Here is a 19303-nt window from a genome sequence, read left to right as displayed (position 1 = left end):
CTCACTCCATTCATCCCTCTATTCTCACTCCATTCATCCCTCTATCCTCACTCCACTCATCCCTCTATCCTCACTCCATTCATCCCTCTATCCTCACTCCATTCATCCCTCTATCCTCACTCCACTCATCCCTCTATCCTCACTCCATTCATCCCTCTATCCTCACTCCATTCATCCCTCTATCCTCACTCCATTCATCCCTCTATCCTCACTCCACTCATCCCTCTATCCTCACTCCACTCATCCCTCTATCCTCACTCCATTCATCCCTCTATCCTCACTCCACTCATCCCTCTATCCTCACTCCACTCATCCCTCTATCCTCACTCCATTCATCCCTCTATCCTCACTCCATTCATCCCTCTATCCTCACTCCATTCATCCCTCTATCCTCACTCCATTCATCCCTCTATCCTCACTCTACTCATCCCTCTATCCTCACTCCATTCATCCCTCTATTCTACATCTACCCTCAGGGCCACTTCCTGCTTTTCTTCCTCTCTTCAGTCTCAACAAGGGAACGAGGTTATAATTCCGAGACGTAAAGTATCTTCCTTACAGTAAAGAAATACAAAGCATGGTACATTTGACTTTGTAAGGTGGAGTAGTTTTAAATTTTTTCAAAGTGTAAGTAATGATAAAGAAACCACAGATTTCTACCAATCTGTAATGTTTACTGAAAAGATATCTGATACGAATTATTTCATTATTCTCCTTTTCAGTGTAACACATCTAATAAAAGTTTTAATATATTTTGTCTTGGTTGGCAAGGTGTAATGGTCATGTTTCAAGTATATTCTACAATCACAACCAAAATTTGATAGCATTATAATCATCTGTATTGGCACAGCACTGTTTCAGACTCATAGACCTTAGTGTTCAGTAACGCTGGGCATGTTTCCCTTGAGAATCGAGAATGAAAAGCTAAGATTTACATCTTAGGGAGTACAGATGCGCTAGTAGAGGGATTCGCATTAAAAACTACTTTACTTTTTGAGGAAATTTGAGTACACTTTTGAGTACTGAGGTTACAGGTATGCACAACCAGGCCTGGCTATTTCGTATTTCAGACTTCTTGGCAAGACATCAAGCATGTCAGTGGCTCTTATTGGCTGGGTGCTCTGCACAACCAGCCTCTGGAGCAAAGCTACTTGAAGTATAGTAAAGACAGCAGCAGGAAACACGCAAAACACTTGGTAGTCACTATAACCATGAAGCTGAATCAAAGGGAGTTTATGTGTGTGTGTATCATGTTCAAGGTCACCCACTTATGCAGATTATAAACAGAAATAACTGCGTAAAAAAAGTAAATATGTAGTAAGGGGGTATCTTCTAGCTCTTTTTTTAATCTTTTCACAATTTTTATTAACATTTTCCATGATTATAAAAAATATCCCAAGTTAATACCCCCTCCCCCACCCCACACTTTCCCCTTTGAAATTCCATTCTCCATCAAATTACCTCCCTTAGCTCTTTTTTTTTAAATTTTTATTTCTGTGGTTTTTTAAGGTAGAGTCTCATTCTGGTCCAGGCTGACCTGGAATTAAGTACATAGTCTCAGGGTGGCCACAAACTCATGGTGATCCTCCCACCTCTGCCTCCCAAGTGCTGGGATTAAAGGTGTGCACCACCACGCCTGGCTTCTTCTAGCTCTTAAACCACAGACACCTGAAGAAACCCTCACCGTAAATTAAGACTTGGACTTACCTATCCCCCTACTCCCAAATATTGGATTCTATTTATTAAATTCCTCACCTTGCAATTTACTAAACCTTCAATACTTATCTGATCGCTCAATCAAACAACATACTTTAATATAATGGCAGAACAAGAATATCAGCAGTTAATGACCTAAACTTAATTGCTATGAATATACTTATCCACAAAATGAACTTTGGCCATAGTTCAGAAATGCCTTTTAGGTTTTAAGTAATTTCTTCTTTATATGACTAGGAATCCAAACAGTAACTTTGTGGTAGTAGAGCTTAAAATAGTGGTCATTTAATGTCAGCTTCCAACTTAATGAAAGAATGTAAGCCATAGCAGTCATTATTTCCTTCTCCCTTTGGAAATCAAAGAGAGAATGAAAGGAGGGAACACCTCCAGGAAAGCACACTTTTCTGTGGTTTTCTTTCTCCTCCATACCATAAGCTTCTCTTCCCATTCTTGGTAACTGAAGAAAACAAGTTTGCCTGCTTACTCTTTAGAACCTTCTCTTCACAGATTTGTGCGTAAGATCACAATGTTCTTTATAGTTTGTAGAAACCTGATCAAAATTTTTTTACACCCTCAGGTATGGGCGAGGAAACACAAAGATGTCAATTGATTTTCAGAGTTTAGATACATGTCAACTGATTTAATTGGCTTGCAAAGAAAGGAGTTAAAAAAGCACAGACAAGAAACTCAAAGGATCCACTTACAGACTCATAAAGTTGTTTACAGGTTTGGCTGGCATCAATTTTCCCTGCAAAGGAAGCTGTTGGAACCGTACTGTTTAATTCATGTACTATTCTGTCATCAATTGTCCGCATCACCTTGAGTACTTCCTACACGTTTAAAATAAAAGAACATAATCTCAATAAAATATTAAGTAATAAAAATTAAGTATTTAAGAAAAAAGTCTTGGATGTTGTACAACTCTCTAATTCACTAGTGAAGAAAGCAAGCTTAACATAGCGCAATTATAAAAAAAAAAAAAGTCTTCACCAAAGAATGACAGGGAGGATTTGCAATAGTGATTCTAACAGAGTTCTGACTCTTGTCTCCATGACTCAACGATGACTGTCTTAAAGACTTTCACAATTTAGTATATGTGCTGCCGAAGCAAGCATGACTTTCACAATTTAGATCCCACTTTATAGCACGGTACTTAGCAAACTGATCCCCCCATTCCAGCACGCAGCCAAAAAACGGGTTCTCCTGGAATTGAAGACCATACATCCTCCACAACCACCTACCTATCTGGACGAAAACCAAGAACAAAAAAAGCTTCTCAGACCAGTGTGGTAGCACACGTCTTTAAATCCCAGCACTTAGGAGGCAGAGCTAGGAGGATCGCCGTGAGTTCAAGGCCACCCTAAGACTACATAGTGAATTCCAGGTCAGCCTGAGCTAGAGTGAGACCCTGACTCGAAAAAAGAAAAAAAAAAAAAAAAGGTTCTCTAAAACCACTTCCCTATACTGCTAAACAGGCAGGGGAAGCAAGGTTCAGCAGCCAGGGAGGCTAAAGAACTTCCCTGTTCTTGGGAACTATAGAGTTAACTAAAGATGACAAGATGGGGGTCCAAGAGGCACCAAGACAAGGGACCATAAACTATAGGTAAATCTGAATTACAGCAGTCACCCCAAGATCAACTGACCAGATCCCTTAAAGTTTTTTAAGTTTCTTTTTTTTTTTTTCCTTTTTGAGGTAGGGTCTCACTCTAACTCAAGGCTGACCTGGAATTCACTGTGTAGTCTCAGGGTGGCCTCAAACTCATGACGATTCTCCTACCTCTGCCTCCCAAGTGCTGGGATTAAAGGTGTGCGCCACTACACCCGGCTTTATTTTTGGTAATTTTTGTTTATTTATTTGAGAGCGAAAGACAGAGAAGGAAACAGGCAGAGAGAGAGAATGGGCACACCAGGATATCCAGCTACGGCAAACCAACTCCAGATGCATGCACCATCTTATGCATCTGGGTCCTGGGGAATAAAGCCTTGAGCTGGGGTCCTTAGCCTTCACAGCCAAGGGCTTAACCTCGAAGCCATCTCTCCAGCCCCTAAAACTTTTTTTAATTATTGTCTTATTTTTTTAAAAAGTTTATTAATTTTCGTGGGGAGGGGATATGATGGAGAATGGAGTTTCAAAGGGGAAAGTGGAGGGGGGGATGGAGGGTGTTACCATGGGATTATTTTTTTATAATCATGGAAGTTGTTAATAAAAATTTGAAGGAAAAACAACAACAAGAAAGTTTATTAATTTTCAACGAGAGAAAGGGAGAGAGGAAAAAAAATGAGCAGGTGAGGGTCTCTTGCCTCAGCAAAGGAACTCCAAATGCATCCATCACCTGTGTATCCAGCTTTAGGAGGGTACTGGGGAACCGAACCTGGGTTATTAGGCCCTGCAGGCAAGTGCCTTAACCACTGAGCCATCTCTCCTGCCCTAAACTTTAAAAACGAAAATTATTTTTATCGAGATGGGGCTTTGCTCTAGCCCAGGCTAACTTGGAATTCACTCTGTGGTCTCAGGCTTGTCTGGAATTCAGTGACCTCCTCCCTCTGTCTCCTCAGTGCTGGGATTAAAGGCGTGCACCACCATGCCTGGCCAGTTAATTTTTTTTCTTTTTAATTTTTTTATTGACAACTTCTGTACTTACAGATAATAAGCTATGATAGTTCCCTCCCCTCCCTCACTTTCCCCTTCACAACTCCGCTCTCCATTACATCCCCTCCCTCCCTTTGTTAGTCTCTTTTATTTTGATGTCATCATCTTTTTCTCCTATTACGAGGGTCTTGTGAAGGTACTGCTAGACACTGCAAGGTCATGGTCAAGGCCAATTTCTGTCTGGGCAGTTGCATTGTAAGGAGTCCTACCCTTCCTTTGGCTCTTACATTCTTTCTGGCACCTCTTCTGCAATGGACCCTGAGCCTTGGAGGGTGTGATAGAGTTAATTTTTTAATAAATAATCATCAGGGACAGTCCTAGATCGCTCTTTAAGCTAACAGCTTACTGCTTTGCAAACTGCTTATCACTAAAAAAATCTCACGACTTTGCCTCTGAAACACATTGTCTTAGAAATCTGTAGCCCACCAGTGATGTAAAAGATCCAAGATGATGTCAGACTGCCTGTAAAACAGCCTATGAAAGACACAGAATTATAATTCGAGGCAGAAGATATTTTAGAGCACGAAGCTCATTTTAGCCCACCAGTGTGAATAGATAACTTTCTATCTCTATAGTGAGTCTTGGATTTCTGCTGACTTGAACCCAGATTTTCTTTTTATTATTATTATTTTGGTTTTTTGAAGTAAGGTCTCACTCTTGCTCAGGCCAACCTGGATTTCACTATGTAGTTTCAGGGTGGCCTCGAACACATGGTGACCCTCCTACCTGTGCCTCCAGAGTGCTGGGATTAAAAATGTGCTCCACCACATCCAGCCCTGAACCCAAATTCCCTATAGCAGGGAGGCTGAGGTAGAAAGACTGCCTTGAGTTCAAGGCCAGCCTGGGGCTAAAGAGTACCTTTTAAATTAGGGTTAGAGACTTTGTCTCAAAAACAAGGGGGCTTTGGGCTGGAGAGATGGCTTAGCGGTTACAGCGCTTGCCTGCAAAGAACTCAGGTTCAATTCCTCAGGACTCAAGTAAGCCAGATGTAAAAGGCAGCGCATGCGTCTGGAGATCATTTGCAGAATTAAAAAAAGAAAAAGAAAAGAAAATGCTTTCTGAGTAACTCTGACACACAATTTCTAAGGCTCTGGAGTTCCTCATACAGCCTCCAACTCTCAAAAACCCAATTCAAGGAAAAGTAATAGCAAAAGGCATTAGTGCTGAACGGAACTTACTTACTCGGCACTTGCTCCGGCCTGTGGGCCCCTGGGTTCCCTCCGGGGCTGCTCCCCGCCCTGCACTGCCTCCCCGCAGACAAAAGACTACTGAGTGTAGCTGGCAAAGTTCCTTCTCCCCACAATGGGATGAAAGCACTCTTTTCACTTGTCCCGACATGAAAGCTGTGATTGGCCATATTCACCCTCAGCTAACATAAACCCTGCAGTTGAATTTCTAGAAGCATAGCCTTCTCGTTTTAAATTATGTCTTAAATTTACAATTCTCCCATCCCCTCAAAACCATGATCAATGAAAAAAATTTCAAGAACACAATTATATTATACTAGGAAGACACTTGTTGGTGAAAACCTCCAAATTAGCATTCAATATATTAACATGTATTCAAAGTCATTCTGACTGCCTCCTTCAACATACCATCCAATTTCTTTCTTTCTTTTTCTTTTCTTAAGGTAGGGTCTCACTCTAGCTCAGGCTGACCTGGAATTCACTATGGAGTTAGGGTGATCTCGAACTCATGGTGATCCTCCTATCTCTGCCTCCCTAGTGCTGGGATTAAAGGCGAGCCTGGTCACCATCCAATTTCTTTTGTCAACCATGTATCGCATGCTTTTTATATTTAGGGTATTATCTTCATTTTAGAAAAAAAATAAAAATTACTCAAATTAACCATCATCAATATAACAGGTTTCTATAGTGTTTAACTATTTTTTATAAAGTGAAAGCACTCATTTTTTTTTTTCAAGGTAGGGTCTCATTCTAGCCCAGGCTGACCTGGAATTTGCACTCATTTTTAAACAATTAACATTTTTAAAGCCTTGCTTTATGACATTATACCTTGAATATCTGGCTTTGTTGCTAAAAATGCCTTGAGGTCTTGTGTGTGTGTGTGGTACTGTTGAAATTCTGGTTCTTATGCATGTTGGACAAATAGTCATTGAGCTACTCCTCGCCTCCTTAAAGACCTTTTGAAGAGGAGTGTGTGTGTGTGTGTCAGGGCAAGCACATGTATGTGTGGACAACCTCGCAGTGCCTGTCCTCTCCTTTCACTCTCTTGAGACCCGGTCTCTGGTCTTGCTGCTGGGAAAGCCAGTCTAGTTGGCTGGTGAACTTCAGGGTCCTCCTGGCTTGGCCTCCCGCTGCACTGGTGCATTGGGATTAGACACGTGTGTCATTTTGTATCTGGCTTTACATGGGTGCTGGGGGTCAAACTTGGGTCAGCAGACTTGCTGAGCAAGTGCATTTAACTGCCGAGCCATCTCTCCAGCCCCAAGACATTTTTATAAGTTCCATACATATTCTACCTTGCGACAGTACCACGGAGCACTTACAAATGTGACAACGTAGTCCTGTTACTCTAAATTTGTGGTCAAGATTCTGCTCCTATCATTTCATTAACCTTAAAACACGGAATCTAATGGCCTCATGATTTTCATCAGGAAACAAAACAGCTTGCAGAAGGCCCATAATTCAGACTGACAAAACACAGGCAAATGGCAGGTTCAACACAAAGTTCACTACTGTGGTAGTTTGAATTGAATATTCCCAATAAAGTCATGTATGTTTGCTTTTTGTTTGTTTTGTTTTTCGAGGTAGGGTCTCACTCTAGCCAAGGCTGACTTGGAATTCACCATGCATGACTCGTTCGTTTGTTTGTTTGTTTTGGTTTTTGATGTAGGGTCTCACTCTAGCCCAGGCTGACCTGGAATTCACTATGGAGTCTCAGGGTGGCCTCGAACTCACAGCGATCCTCCTACCTCTGCCTCCCGAGTGCTGGGATTAAAGGTGTGTGCCACCACGCCCAGCATGACTCGTTTTTGTTTTTTTTTTTTTAAGGTATGCTCTCACTCTAGCCCTAGCTGACCTGAAACTCACTGCAGTTCTTGAGTTCACAATGATCCTACCTCTGCCTCCTGAGTGCTGGGATTAAAAGTATGCACCATCATGCCCAACCCAGCTCATGTTTTTTTTTTTTTTGGTATTACAAGGTAGGGTCTCACTCTAGCCCAGACTGACCTGCAATTCGCTGTGCAGTCTCAGGGTGGCCTTGAACTCATGGTGATGCTCCTACCTCTGCCTCAATAGTGGTGGGATTAAAGGCGGGTGCCACTATGCCCGGCCAACTCATGTACTTTTAATGCTTCACCTCCAGGTGGTAACAAATTGGGACCTGGAGCCTTGCTGGAGAAGGTGTGTTGCTAGAGGTAGTCTTAGGGTGTTCTAGCCAGCCCTTCCTTGCCAGAGCCCAACAGCCCAGCTACTGACTTGCTGTGGCAAGGAGTGACGCCTAGCCCCTGCCCATGCCATTCTTTCTGCTTCCATCATGAAGCTTCCTCTCAAGACTGGAACCCCAAATAAACCTTTTCCTCCTACTAGCTGTTTTTGGTTGGGTGTTTTGTCCCAACAAATCAGAGGTTAACCATAAAAACTAACTTTTCTCCTTTTCCTGTATCTTTCCATTTTTGATAGTATTCTCTGTAAATTGGCATTCTTTTTAAAAAAAAATAGTTTATTTCTTTGTAAGCAGAGAGAGAGAGATAAAGAGAGACTGACTAGAGAGAACGGACATGCTGGGGCCTCCTGCCACTGCAAACAAACTCCAGACGCATGTGCCTCTTTGTGCACCTGGCTTTACATGGATACTGGAGAATTAAACCCATTAGGTTTTGCAGACAAGTACCTTAACCGCTGAGCCGTACCTCCAGCCCCTGAACTGGAATTACAGGATATTCTCATATATTCACTAGGCAACTACTATTTTATATATATATGTATTTATTTGTTTATGTTTTTCAAGGTCTCACGCTAGCTCAGGCTGACCTAGAATTCACTATGTAGTCTCAGGGTGGCCTCGAACTCTCGACAATCCTCCTACCTCTGCCTCCCGAGTGCTGTGATTAAAGGCGTGCACTACCAAGCCCAGCTACTATTTGAAATAGTATGTTATACAGTGGAGGATATATATTGTTCATGAGTAATAAGTTCTAAATGATGGCAGTACTCACTAAGTCAAAGCATGAGAAGCTGGGCGTGGTGGCCTATGCCTAATCCCAGAACTCAGGGGAAAAGACAGGAGGATCTCAAATTGGAGGCCAGTCTAGACTTTATAGCAAGATCCTATCTCCAGGAAAAAAAAAAAAAAAGTAACAAACAAAGCCAGCTTTACCTTCTACTTTTTTAAGGAGTACTTTTTTTAAGATTTGATTTTTATTTATTTGAGACACAGAGAGGGAGGGAGAGAGAGAACGGGCATGCTAGGGCGTCTAGCCAGTGAAAATGAATTCTAGATGCACGTGCCACCATGTGCATCTGGCTTATGTGGGACCTGCAGAATCGAACTTGGGTACTTAGGCTTCACAGACATGTGCTTTAACCACCAAGCCTCCAGCACCAGCTTTACCTTTTATAACATAATTTAAAAAAATTATTTTAAGCCGGGCATGGTGGCACATGCCTTTAATCCCAGAACTTGGGAGGCAGAGGTAAGTGGATCACCATGAGTTTGAGGCCACCCTGGGACTACATAGTGAATTCCAGGTCAGCTTGGACTAGAGTAAGACCCTACCTCAAAAAAAAAGAAAATTTATTTTAGCCAGGTATGGTGGTACACACCTTTAATTACAGTACTCAGAAGGCAGAGGTAGGAGGATTGCCGTGAGTTCAAGGGCAACTTGAGATTACATAGTAAATTCCAAGTCAGCCAGAGCTAGAGCGAGACCCTACCTTGAAACCCCTCCAAAATTATTTTATTTATGAGAGAGAGAGGGTATGTGCGTGAAAGATAGAGGATGGATGTGCCAGGGTTTCCAACCACTGTAAACAAACTCCAGATGCATCCACTACCTTGTGCATCTAGCTTACATGGGTCCTGGGGAAATGAAGCTGGGTCCTTTGGCTTTGCAGGCAAACACGTTAACTGCTAAGCCATCTCTCCAGCCCTATAACATGATTTTTGTTTTAAAGGCCTGTTTAAAAGATTTCTTGAGCCGGGCGTGGTGGCGCACGCCTTTAATCCCAGCACTCGGGAGGCAGAGGTAGGAGGATTGCCGTGAGTTCAAGGCCACCCTGAGACTCCATAGTGAATTCCAGGTCAGCCTGGACAAGAGTGAGACCCTACCTCGAAAAACCAAAAAAAAAAAAAAAAAAATTTCTTTTAGGGGGCTGGAGAGATAGCTTAGCACTTAAGTGCTTGCCTGTGGAGCATAAGGACCCCTGTTTGAGGCTCGCTTCCCCAGGACCCATGTTAGCCAGATGCACAAGGGGGCACACGCGTCTGGAGTTCATTTGCACTGGCTGGAGGCCCTGTCGCACCCACCCATTCTCTCTCTCTCTCTCTGCCTCTTTCTGTCTGTCGCTCTCAAATAAATAAATAAAAATGAGCAAAAAAAATTTTTTTTAAATAAAAATTTCTTTTGGATGGGCGTGGTGATGCACACCTTTAATCCCAGCACTTGGGAGGCAGAGATAGGAGGATCACCATGAGTTCAAGGCCACCTTGTGACTACATAGTGAATTCCAGGTCAGCCTGGGCCAGAATGAGACCCTACCTCAAAAAAAAAAGGGGGGGGGTCTGTGGGAATGGGTTAGCTGTTGAAGCATTTGCTTGCAAAGCCAAAGGACCCAGCTTCAATACTCCAGGACCCATATTAGCCAGCTGCACAAGGGGGCGCACGCATGTGGAATTCATCTGCAGTGGCTGGAGGCCCTGGCATGCCCATTGTCTCTCTCTCTCTCCCCCTTCCCCTCTTTCTCTATCAAATAAGTAAATAAAGGGAAAAATTTTTCTTTCGGGCTGGAGAGACGGTTGGGCATTTACGGTGCTTGCCTACAAGCCACAGGTCCCAGGACTGACTCCCCAGTACCCACATAAAGCCAGATACACACGAGGCAAATGCATCTGGAGTTCGTTTTCAGTGGTCAAGACCCTGGCATGTCCATTCTCTATCTGCCTCTCTTGCAAGTAAATAATAAAAAAAAAAAATCAGATAAAAGAATACATAACATTAGCTGTTTAACAATGTAACTCTGCCAATTGATTATATGGAGAACAGAAAAGAAACAGATTAACCATTTAGGAGAACCATGTCCTACAGCGATCTATACAAACAGGGGCCCTATAATTAAAGCTAGGTAGTTGGATTCAAGAAACATTTAAAAGACAGAGCTAACAGGAATGGATGAACTGGTGATAGAGCATGAGGAAAATAATAGGATGACTTTTAGGTTTGAAGCCAGAGCAATTGAATGTATTAGGGGGAAATAACGGCTGGAGAGATGGCCTGGCAGTTCAGGCACTTGCCTGTGAAGCCTAAGGAATCATGTTCTACTCTCCAGGTCCCACATACGCCAGATGCATAAAGTGACATAAACACGCAAGGTCACACATGCGCACAAGAAGGCACACGTGTCTGCAGTTTGATGGTAGTGGCTGGAGGCCCTGGTGCAACAATTCTCTCACACTTCTGCATTTAAAGAAACAAGGCACCAGACATGGTGACATATGCTTTTAATGCCATCACTCAGGAGGCAGAGGTTAGGAGGACTGTGGAGAGTTCGAGGCCACCCTGAGACTACACAGTGAATTCCAGCCTGGGCTAGAGTAAGACCCTACCTTGGAAAAAAAAAGTCAGTCTATGCCAGGCTTAGTAGCACACGCCTTTAATCCCAGCACTCGGGAGGCAGAGGTAGGAGGATTGCCGTGAGTTCGAGGCCACCCTGAGACTACATAGTGAATTCCAGGTCAGCCTGGACTAGAGTGTGACCCTACATTAAAAAACAAAACAATAACAACAAAAAAAAACTCCATTCTGGGATGAGAGACGCACAGGGCGCTGAACAAGAGTAGATATAGATACATAAAGGGTCAGGAGCCCAATACAGCAATCAGGCAAAGATTATGCAACTTAATATTTGCTGGAGTTTTTTTGTTTTTTTAATATTTGAGTCCCGGGCGTGGTGGCACATGTCTTTAATTCCAGCACTTGGGAGGCAGAGGTAGGAGGATCACTGTGAGTTCAAGGCCACCCTGAGACTACATAATGAATTCCAGGTCAGCCTGAGCTAGAGTGACATCCTACCTCAAAAACCCAAAGGGGGAAAAAAAAAGTATTTATGAGAGAAAGAGAGGGCGGGAGAGAATGGGAACTCCAGGGCCTCTAGCCACTGCAAGCAAACTCCAGACGCATGTGCCACCATATGTATCTGGCTTATGTGGGTTCTGATGAATCGAACCTAGGTCCTTAGGCTTTGCAGACAAGTGCTTTAACACTAAGCCATCTCTCCAGCCTGTGGGGATAGAGTTTTTATTGATGCTGAACTTTAACCATTTTTTAATGTGGGACACGGACCATATCTTAATTACTATCGTCGCACACCTCCACATAAAACAATTTGGGGATACTATTAAGGTCTTTCTATAGCAAGGAAAATTTACCTTCATTAATTAATTAATGAGCCCATCACTTCTGCAGTCTTACCAACAGAACCTACAAATGGGCTGGAGAGATGGCTCAGTAGTAAAAGGTATTTGCTTGCAAAAGCTTGGAGGCCTTGTTCGATTCCCCAGTACCCACATAAAGCTAGATTCACAAAGTTGCACATGAGCCTAGAATTCATTTGCAGCAGCAAGAGGCCTTTGGCATACCCATGCTTTCATAAATAATACATATAGAGAGAGAGTTGGTTGTGGTGACACACACCTTTAATCTCAGCACTCGGGAGGCAGAGGTAGGAGGACTGCCACAAGTTCAAGGTCACCCTGAGACTACATAGTGAATTCCAAGTCAGTCTTGGCTAAAGTGAAACCCTACCTTGAAAAAAAAATTATGTTGAGATTCCTTCTCACTCCTGTTAGAATGGCTACCATCAAGAAAACAAATGACCATAAATGTTGGTGAGGATGCAGAGAAACAGGAACCTTTCTATACTATACTGGGAAAGTAATCTGGTCCAGCCATTGTGGAAATCACTGTTGAGGTTCCTGAGACAGCTAAAAATAGATTTACCATATGACCCAGCCATTCCACTCCTAGGCATATATCCTAAGGACTCGTCTCACTACCTTAGAGATACTTGCACAACCATGTTTACTGCCACTCTATTCACAATAGCTGGGAAATGGAACCAGCCTAGATGTTCCTCAACTGATGAGTAGATAATGAACATGTGGCACATTTACACAATGGAGTTCTACTCAGTAGTAAAAAAAAATTAAATTATAAAATTCACAGGAAAACGAATGGATCTGGAAAGGATAATACTTAGTGAGGTAACCCAGGCCCAGAAAGCCAAACGTCACATGTTCTCTCTCATATGCGGATCCTAGCTACAAATGATTGAATTTCTATGTGAGTAGGAATAAAACTCAATAGCACAGGCCAGTAAGATAGAAAGGGAACAGAAAGGTGGGGGGGGGGGACTTAATAGGATGGCACTATATTATATATATATATATATATATATATATATATATATATATATCTATATATATCTATCTATCTAGCTATATATATATATGTAGAAGAACAGATTAATGGGGGTAAAAAGGCCAGGGGAAGAGACTGAGTAAAGGAAAGAGGGGGGGAGGGCTAATCAAAATCTAAGAGGATATAAATAAATCATATGGAAACCTACTTTTCTGGACAATGAAACACTCAGGAGCCACAGTTACTAGAAAATTTTCAGTGCCAGGAATAGGATACCTTCCAGTGAGTTGTTGGCCAGGGAGGTCTCTGATACCCCCAAAACATTACAGCCCATTGCCGAGGCTATTGGCTTCCCACCAGGAATAGATGGCAAAACCCTATTGCTGAAGACTCCTCATACTTGGGCTGCAAGGTCAGTAGAAATCCTGTTGGAGCTGAGCTGATAACCTCCTCCATGCAGACCAGCTGACAGAAAGCTAGAAAAAGCTACACTGCATGAAATTCAATGGGAGAGAGAAATCACCAGTGGAGATACACAACAGTGATACTGCAAGCCTTAAATTTAGCCAGCCAGGCCAAATGAGTCAAAGGGTGCAATAGTGGCATGTCTGTTATGGGAGAAACCAACTGCTCTCTAATTGGACTGGAAGCCCGCTCCATGGGAGGGAATACATCCTTGATACTGAAACCTACAACAGGGGTAGTCATGAGCTATGGGGCTGTAATGTCTACTGGTGTCTGGCTAAATGTATATAGCATGCTCATCAAACTGCCAGTAAGCACTTCTCTTAATGTTCATACCCATTTATTTTTATTTTTATTTTTTAATGTTTTTTTGTTCTTTATTTATTTATTTGAGAGTGACAGAGAAAGGTAGGTGGATAGATAGAGAATGGGCGTTCCAGGGCCTCCAGCCACTGCAAATGAACTCCAGAGGCGTGCGCCCCCTTGTGCATCTGGCTAATGTGGGTCCTGGGGAATCGAGCCTTGAACCGGGGTCCTTAGGCTTCACAGGCAAGCGCTTAACCGCTAAACCATCTCTCCAGCCCCTTATCAATTTATTGATGCTACTCTCACTTTTGGTTAGAGAAGCTTCTCTTTTCAGATGGCAGTGAGTTTGGGATGACTCAGAAGGCACCATGGTGCTAAGAAGTGACAGAGGAGTGCTCAGCACTGTAATATCTCTATCACACCTTCCAAGGCTCAGGGTCTATTGAGTAAGGGGTGGTGCAAAGAATATTCAGAGCCAAAGGAAGGGTAGAACTCCTTACAATGTGCTCCTCCAGAGACAAAATGGCCTGGATATCCATGACCTCACAGCGCCTGACACTACCTACACAAGACCATCATAACAGGAGGAAAAGATGATGACATTAAACTAAAAGAGACTGAGAGGTAAGGAGTATGATGGACAGTGGAGTTTCAAAGGGGACAGTGGGGGAAGGGAAGAAATTACCATGGGTTATTCTCTAAAATTATGTAAGTTGTCAATAAAAAATAAATTAAGTAACAACTTAGCAGGAACCTCTCCCTCAATTAAAAGGCTCCTCATTTAAAAGGTAGACTAATGGATGGCATGAGAAATGGATCATACAGATATATGATCAGAGCAAAAACAGCAAAACACTGATTGCAGAATCAAGATGGCAGCTACAAGAGTGCACACTGTACAATTCTTTGAACATCTCTGTAGTATTAAACACTTTCCTAACTTTGAAAATTATTCCAATTAATCTTTAAAAAACGTGACTTTCAATTTCACATCTATGATATTCAGTGCCAAGCTTTCCATAATTAGGATATATAGATATTAAAAACTTTAATAATTTGTGAGGATGCTAGTCAGACATGCTTTAGAATATTTTAAAATTTCCAAGGGGGAGAGGAAGGGAGAAAGTGAGCAAACACATGTGTGCATGCAAGCAATCCAGGGCTTCTGGCTGCTGCAAACATACTCCAGATGCATTTGCCACTATGTGCATCTGGCTTTACGTGGGTCCTGGGCAATCAAACCTAGGTTGTTCAGCTTTGCAGGCAAGCACCCTAACTGCTGAGCCATGTTTTATAATTCTACCAAATCCACCTAAACTTAAATGCTTTCCTTTTGGGGGAAGGAAAAGAAAAGGGTGTTCTACAGAGCCTCCTGCCTCCACCTCAAAGCACAGGGATTACAATGCTTTGCACCACCTCGCCCAATTTAAAACTAAATATTATACTAAATATTGAACATTTTTTAATTGAACCTTCACTTGTGTTCTTGTTTAGCTCCAAAATGACAGGGAGATGTTAAAGCCCATTTACAAGGAGGTTAAGCAATATGCCAAGGCTAGACCAGATCTTCTGCCATCTTACTCAGGTTATTCTCCATCGTACCGCATTTGGAAAGGTCCTACAGGAACTTTCTAAAAGTTCCCCCTAATTTCACTCATGACTTAGAAGCATTTTTAAATGTTAATAACAATCTTATTTTCCAGTTCCAAGTTAACTCCTAAAGAGTTTGGTGATTAAAGACTGTGAAGCTCCTAATGGCAGAAGCAGTATTAGACCCCAGAATATCTAACTCCCTAATCATTACTCTTCTCCATAGACGTTAAAGCTACCAGTATTCTGTTATATGAGCTCATTAACTCAAATAAAGTCATAGTTTAACAAGGCAAAGGTTACAAGTGGGCTGACTAACCTTAAATATGTAATATACTGAAATTCAACAAATTTGTTCTATCCAATTAAAATTTTCCATAAGCATTTGTGTATACTTGGCACTTCAAGCACATCTGAGTTTGGTTGCCCTTGGGTTGACCTAATATGAGGAGAAGCAGATTCAAATAAGGGTGGAATCACGTTAACTTCTTTGGCCAAATACTGTTTGCCAAATAAAACCATCTGTTAAGGGTATCTTCAAGAATACCACAACCTGAAGGGGCATGATGGAGCACGACTTTAATCCCAGCACTCAGGAGGCTGAAGTAAGAGGATCACTGTGAGTTGAGGCAAGCCTGAGTCTACAGAGTAAATTCCAGATCAGCCTGGAATCCGGAGTGTGACCCTGCTTCCAGAAACAATTTAAACAGCAACAACAAAAGGACTACCTACAAATTGTTCAAAGTATAAAGATTACTTCTGACAGGTCAAGGACACATGAAACAAAGTTTTAGTATCTTTAGTTAAAAAAGAAAGTTTTTAAAGGTCATGACTTTTCAATTTTTACTTTTTGGTTTTTTTTTTTTGTTTTTTTTTTTTGAGGTATAGGGTCTTACTCTAGCTCAGGCTGACCTAGAATTCACTGTGTAGTCTCAGATGGCCAGGAATTTAGGGACTTCTGAGCGCTGAGATTAAAGGTGTACATCACCACGCCCAGCTAAGGTCGTGAGCTTTAAACGTAACTTCCCCCGCCACCCCAAGTAGGGTCTCACTCTAGCCCAGGCTGACCTGAAATTCACTATGCAGTCTCAGAGCAGCTTACTCCTATTTCTGCCTTGGGAGTGCTGGGATTAAAGGTGTGCACCCCCACGCCCGCCTGGCTTTAAACCTAACTCCTTTTTAAAAATTTTTTAAATTTTTACTTATTTATTTGAAAGTGACAGAGAAAGAGGTAGGTAGGTAGGTAGGCAGGCAGATAGATAGATATGGGAACAACTAACTTACATAGCAAGTTGATGAAAATCCAAATCCTTTTTCTTTTTTATTATTTATTTATTTATTTGCAAGCAGGGAGGGATAGAGTGGAGAGAGAGTGGGCACACCAGGGACTCCAGCAGCTGCAAATGTAACTCCGCATGTCTGTGTCACTTTGTGCATATGGTTTTACATGAGTACTTGGGAATCAAACCTGGGCAATAAGGTTTTGCAAGCAAGCACCTTTAACCAATGAGCCATCTCTCCAGACCCAAATCAAATCCTTTTTTTTTTTTTTTTTTTTTTGAGGCAGGGTCTCACTCTGGCTCAGGCTGACCTGGAATTCACTATGTAGTCTCAGGGTGGCCTTGAACTCACGGTAATCCTCCTACCTCTGCCTCCCGAGTGCTGGGACAAAAGGTGTGCACCACCACGCCTGGCCCCCAAATCCTTATTCTTGAATCCATAGGAATAGACTGCTGTTTTTGTTATTGTTGTTTTCCAGGTTGGGTCTCCCGGACTCAAGAGTGGGCGATCCTCCCCTCAGCCTCCCTAGTGCTGCGGTTAAAGGCGTGCACCACCACACACGGCCTGGTATTTTTAATATTAAAAATATTTTTTTTTCTTTAAATGCTACATATCCTGTAAACCTCAGGAAAGAAAAAGCACCATTACAGGCATTGGAATCCTCCCTGCAAGCTTCCAAACATTCTGCCTCACAAAAGTAGTGTACAGAGATTGGAGAGAGATGATTTAGCGGTTAAGGCACCTGCAAAAATCAAAGGACCCAGGTTCAATTACCCCAAGACCCAGGTAAGCCAGAGGCACAAGGCGGCGCATGCAACTGGAGTTTATATGCAACAGCTGGAGGTCCTTGGCGTGCTCATTCCCCTTCTCTCTCTCTCAAGTAAATAAAAATGTATTTTTTAAAAATAGGATAGTGTGCCGAAGCTGGGAGAGGAATGGCAGAAGCTGGGGACTGTGCTCAAAACACTGCTTAAGATTGTGACCTCCCCACCCCACACTGACTGGCCGTGCCCTGGCCGAGCGAGCCGGGCGACGGGGTGACAAAGGGGAGTTGTGACTCCCGCACGGAGTCACCTCGCTGCCCAAGGCCACCCCTTCGTCCCCCCCCACCCCATGACCTCCAATGACTCCAAAAAAAAAAAGGGGGGGGGTGGGAACCTCGGATCGCCTGCTTTCTTCCACAACTTGTTTGTACTCCCTCCCAGGCCAGAATAAGGAGAAGGATCGGGGGACAAAAAGGAGGACAAGCCCGCGCACACGAGGAATACCTCATTACCTGGAACTCGGCGAACTCCTCACAGTTCACACCGCCACTGGGCGCCGCCATATTGGACGAACGCGAGGACCCCGCTGCTGGCCAATCACCGAGGAGCAGAGGTGTCCGCGGTGCTGCCTGACCATAAATAGTCTGCGCTAGGGCGCTGACTGCGAGACTTTCCTACTTCGAGGCCTGCTCCCCCCCCCCCAACACTGTCCCCTCGCTGTCCTTAGTAAGGTGCTCTCCTTCCCTTCCCCAGACAGCAGTGGAGCAAATTGTCAGAACTTGAAGGGATCCTTTACTCCAGTCCTATCTTGCCAAAAGGGTGATCTCAAGCAGGGCGTTGTGGCACACGTGTTTAATCTCAGCGCTTGGGAGGCAGAGGTAAAAGGATCGCCGTGAGTTCGAGGCCACCCTGAGACGGCATAGTGAATTCCACGTCAGCCTGAGCTACAGTGAAATTCAACCTCGAAAAACAAAACAAACAAAAAAGATAATAATAAAATAGTAAAATAAAGGGTGGTCTCCTGGTCACGCCAACCATTCTCTTCCAGAGGAATCCTAAGAAAGTGATCTGTTTTTAATTTTTGAGCTCCATTGAGCAGTCTCCATCCCCAGAGCAGAGGAACATGAGTTCATTAGGGATTATCTACCACTAAGAAGACAAAAAACAAGGGCCTTCCTGGAGGTGTGGATAGGCAAGTGGTAGGAGTGATTTCTTCAAAAATAGTTAAACCAGGGCTGAAGAGATGGCTTAGCCATCCAGGTGCTTGCCTGAGAAGCCTAAGGACCCAGGTTCAATTCCCCAGTACCCACATAAGCCAGCAGCACAAAGTGGGGCATGCATATGGAGTTTGTTTGCAGTGGCTGTAGGCCCGGGTGTAACCATTCTATCTGCCTCTTTCTCTGTCTGTCTCTCTCACACACACAAATAAAAAAAATTGTTTAAAAAATAGTTAAGTGTGGGCTGGAGAGGTGACTCAGCAGTTAAGGCACTTGCCTGCAAAGCCAGGTCCAGGTTCGATTCCCCAGGACCCAGATAAGGTGGCACATGCATGTGGAGCTCGTTAGCAGTGGTTGGAAGCCCTGCTGTGCCCATTCTCTTTCCCATAAATAATAAAATTTGTTAAGCTGGGGCTGGAGAGATGGCTTAGCGGTTAAGGCACTGTCCGTCTTTCCCTCTCTCTCAAATAAATAAATAAAATATTTTATAGAAAAAAAAAAAAACAACACAGCACTCAGGAGGCAGAGGTAGAAGGATCACTGTGAGTTCGTGGCCACCCTGAGACTACATAGTGAATTCCGGGTCAGCCAGGGCTAGAACGAGGCCCTACCTCGAAAAAGCAAAATTAAATAAATAAATAAAAATAAAAACAGCTAAGCCGGGGAAAAAAAAAAAACAAACAAACATGTTCACTTCCCACGTTTTCCTGAC

The 19303-nt window shown here is 43.1% G+C and overlaps 1 protein-coding gene across 1 annotated transcript in view; it reads right to left on the bottom strand.

Annotated features, from left to right (window-relative positions):
- Mix23 (mitochondrial matrix import factor 23) overlaps nt 1-18017 on the bottom strand; it is a 29998-nt gene extending 11981 nt beyond the window's left edge. The window contains exons 1-2 of the mRNA XM_045148136.1: nt 17887-18017; nt 2421-2546 (exon numbers count right to left, since the gene is read on the bottom strand). Coding sequence (XP_045004071.1) covers nt 2421-2546; nt 17887-17937 — 177 coding nt within the window. The 5' untranslated portion in view covers nt 17938-18017. The remainder of the gene's footprint in view (nt 1-2420; nt 2547-17886) is intronic.
- Between the last annotated feature and the right edge of the window lie 1286 nt (nt 18018-19303).

Source organism: Jaculus jaculus, chromosome 4, assembly GCF_020740685.1.
Source record: "Jaculus jaculus isolate mJacJac1 chromosome 4, mJacJac1.mat.Y.cur, whole genome shotgun sequence".
In the NCBI taxonomy this organism is placed as follows: Eukaryota; Metazoa; Chordata; class Mammalia; order Rodentia; family Dipodidae; genus Jaculus; species Jaculus jaculus.
Note: the sequence above shows the minus strand (reverse complement) of the source record. Positions and strands in the feature narration are given on the sequence as shown.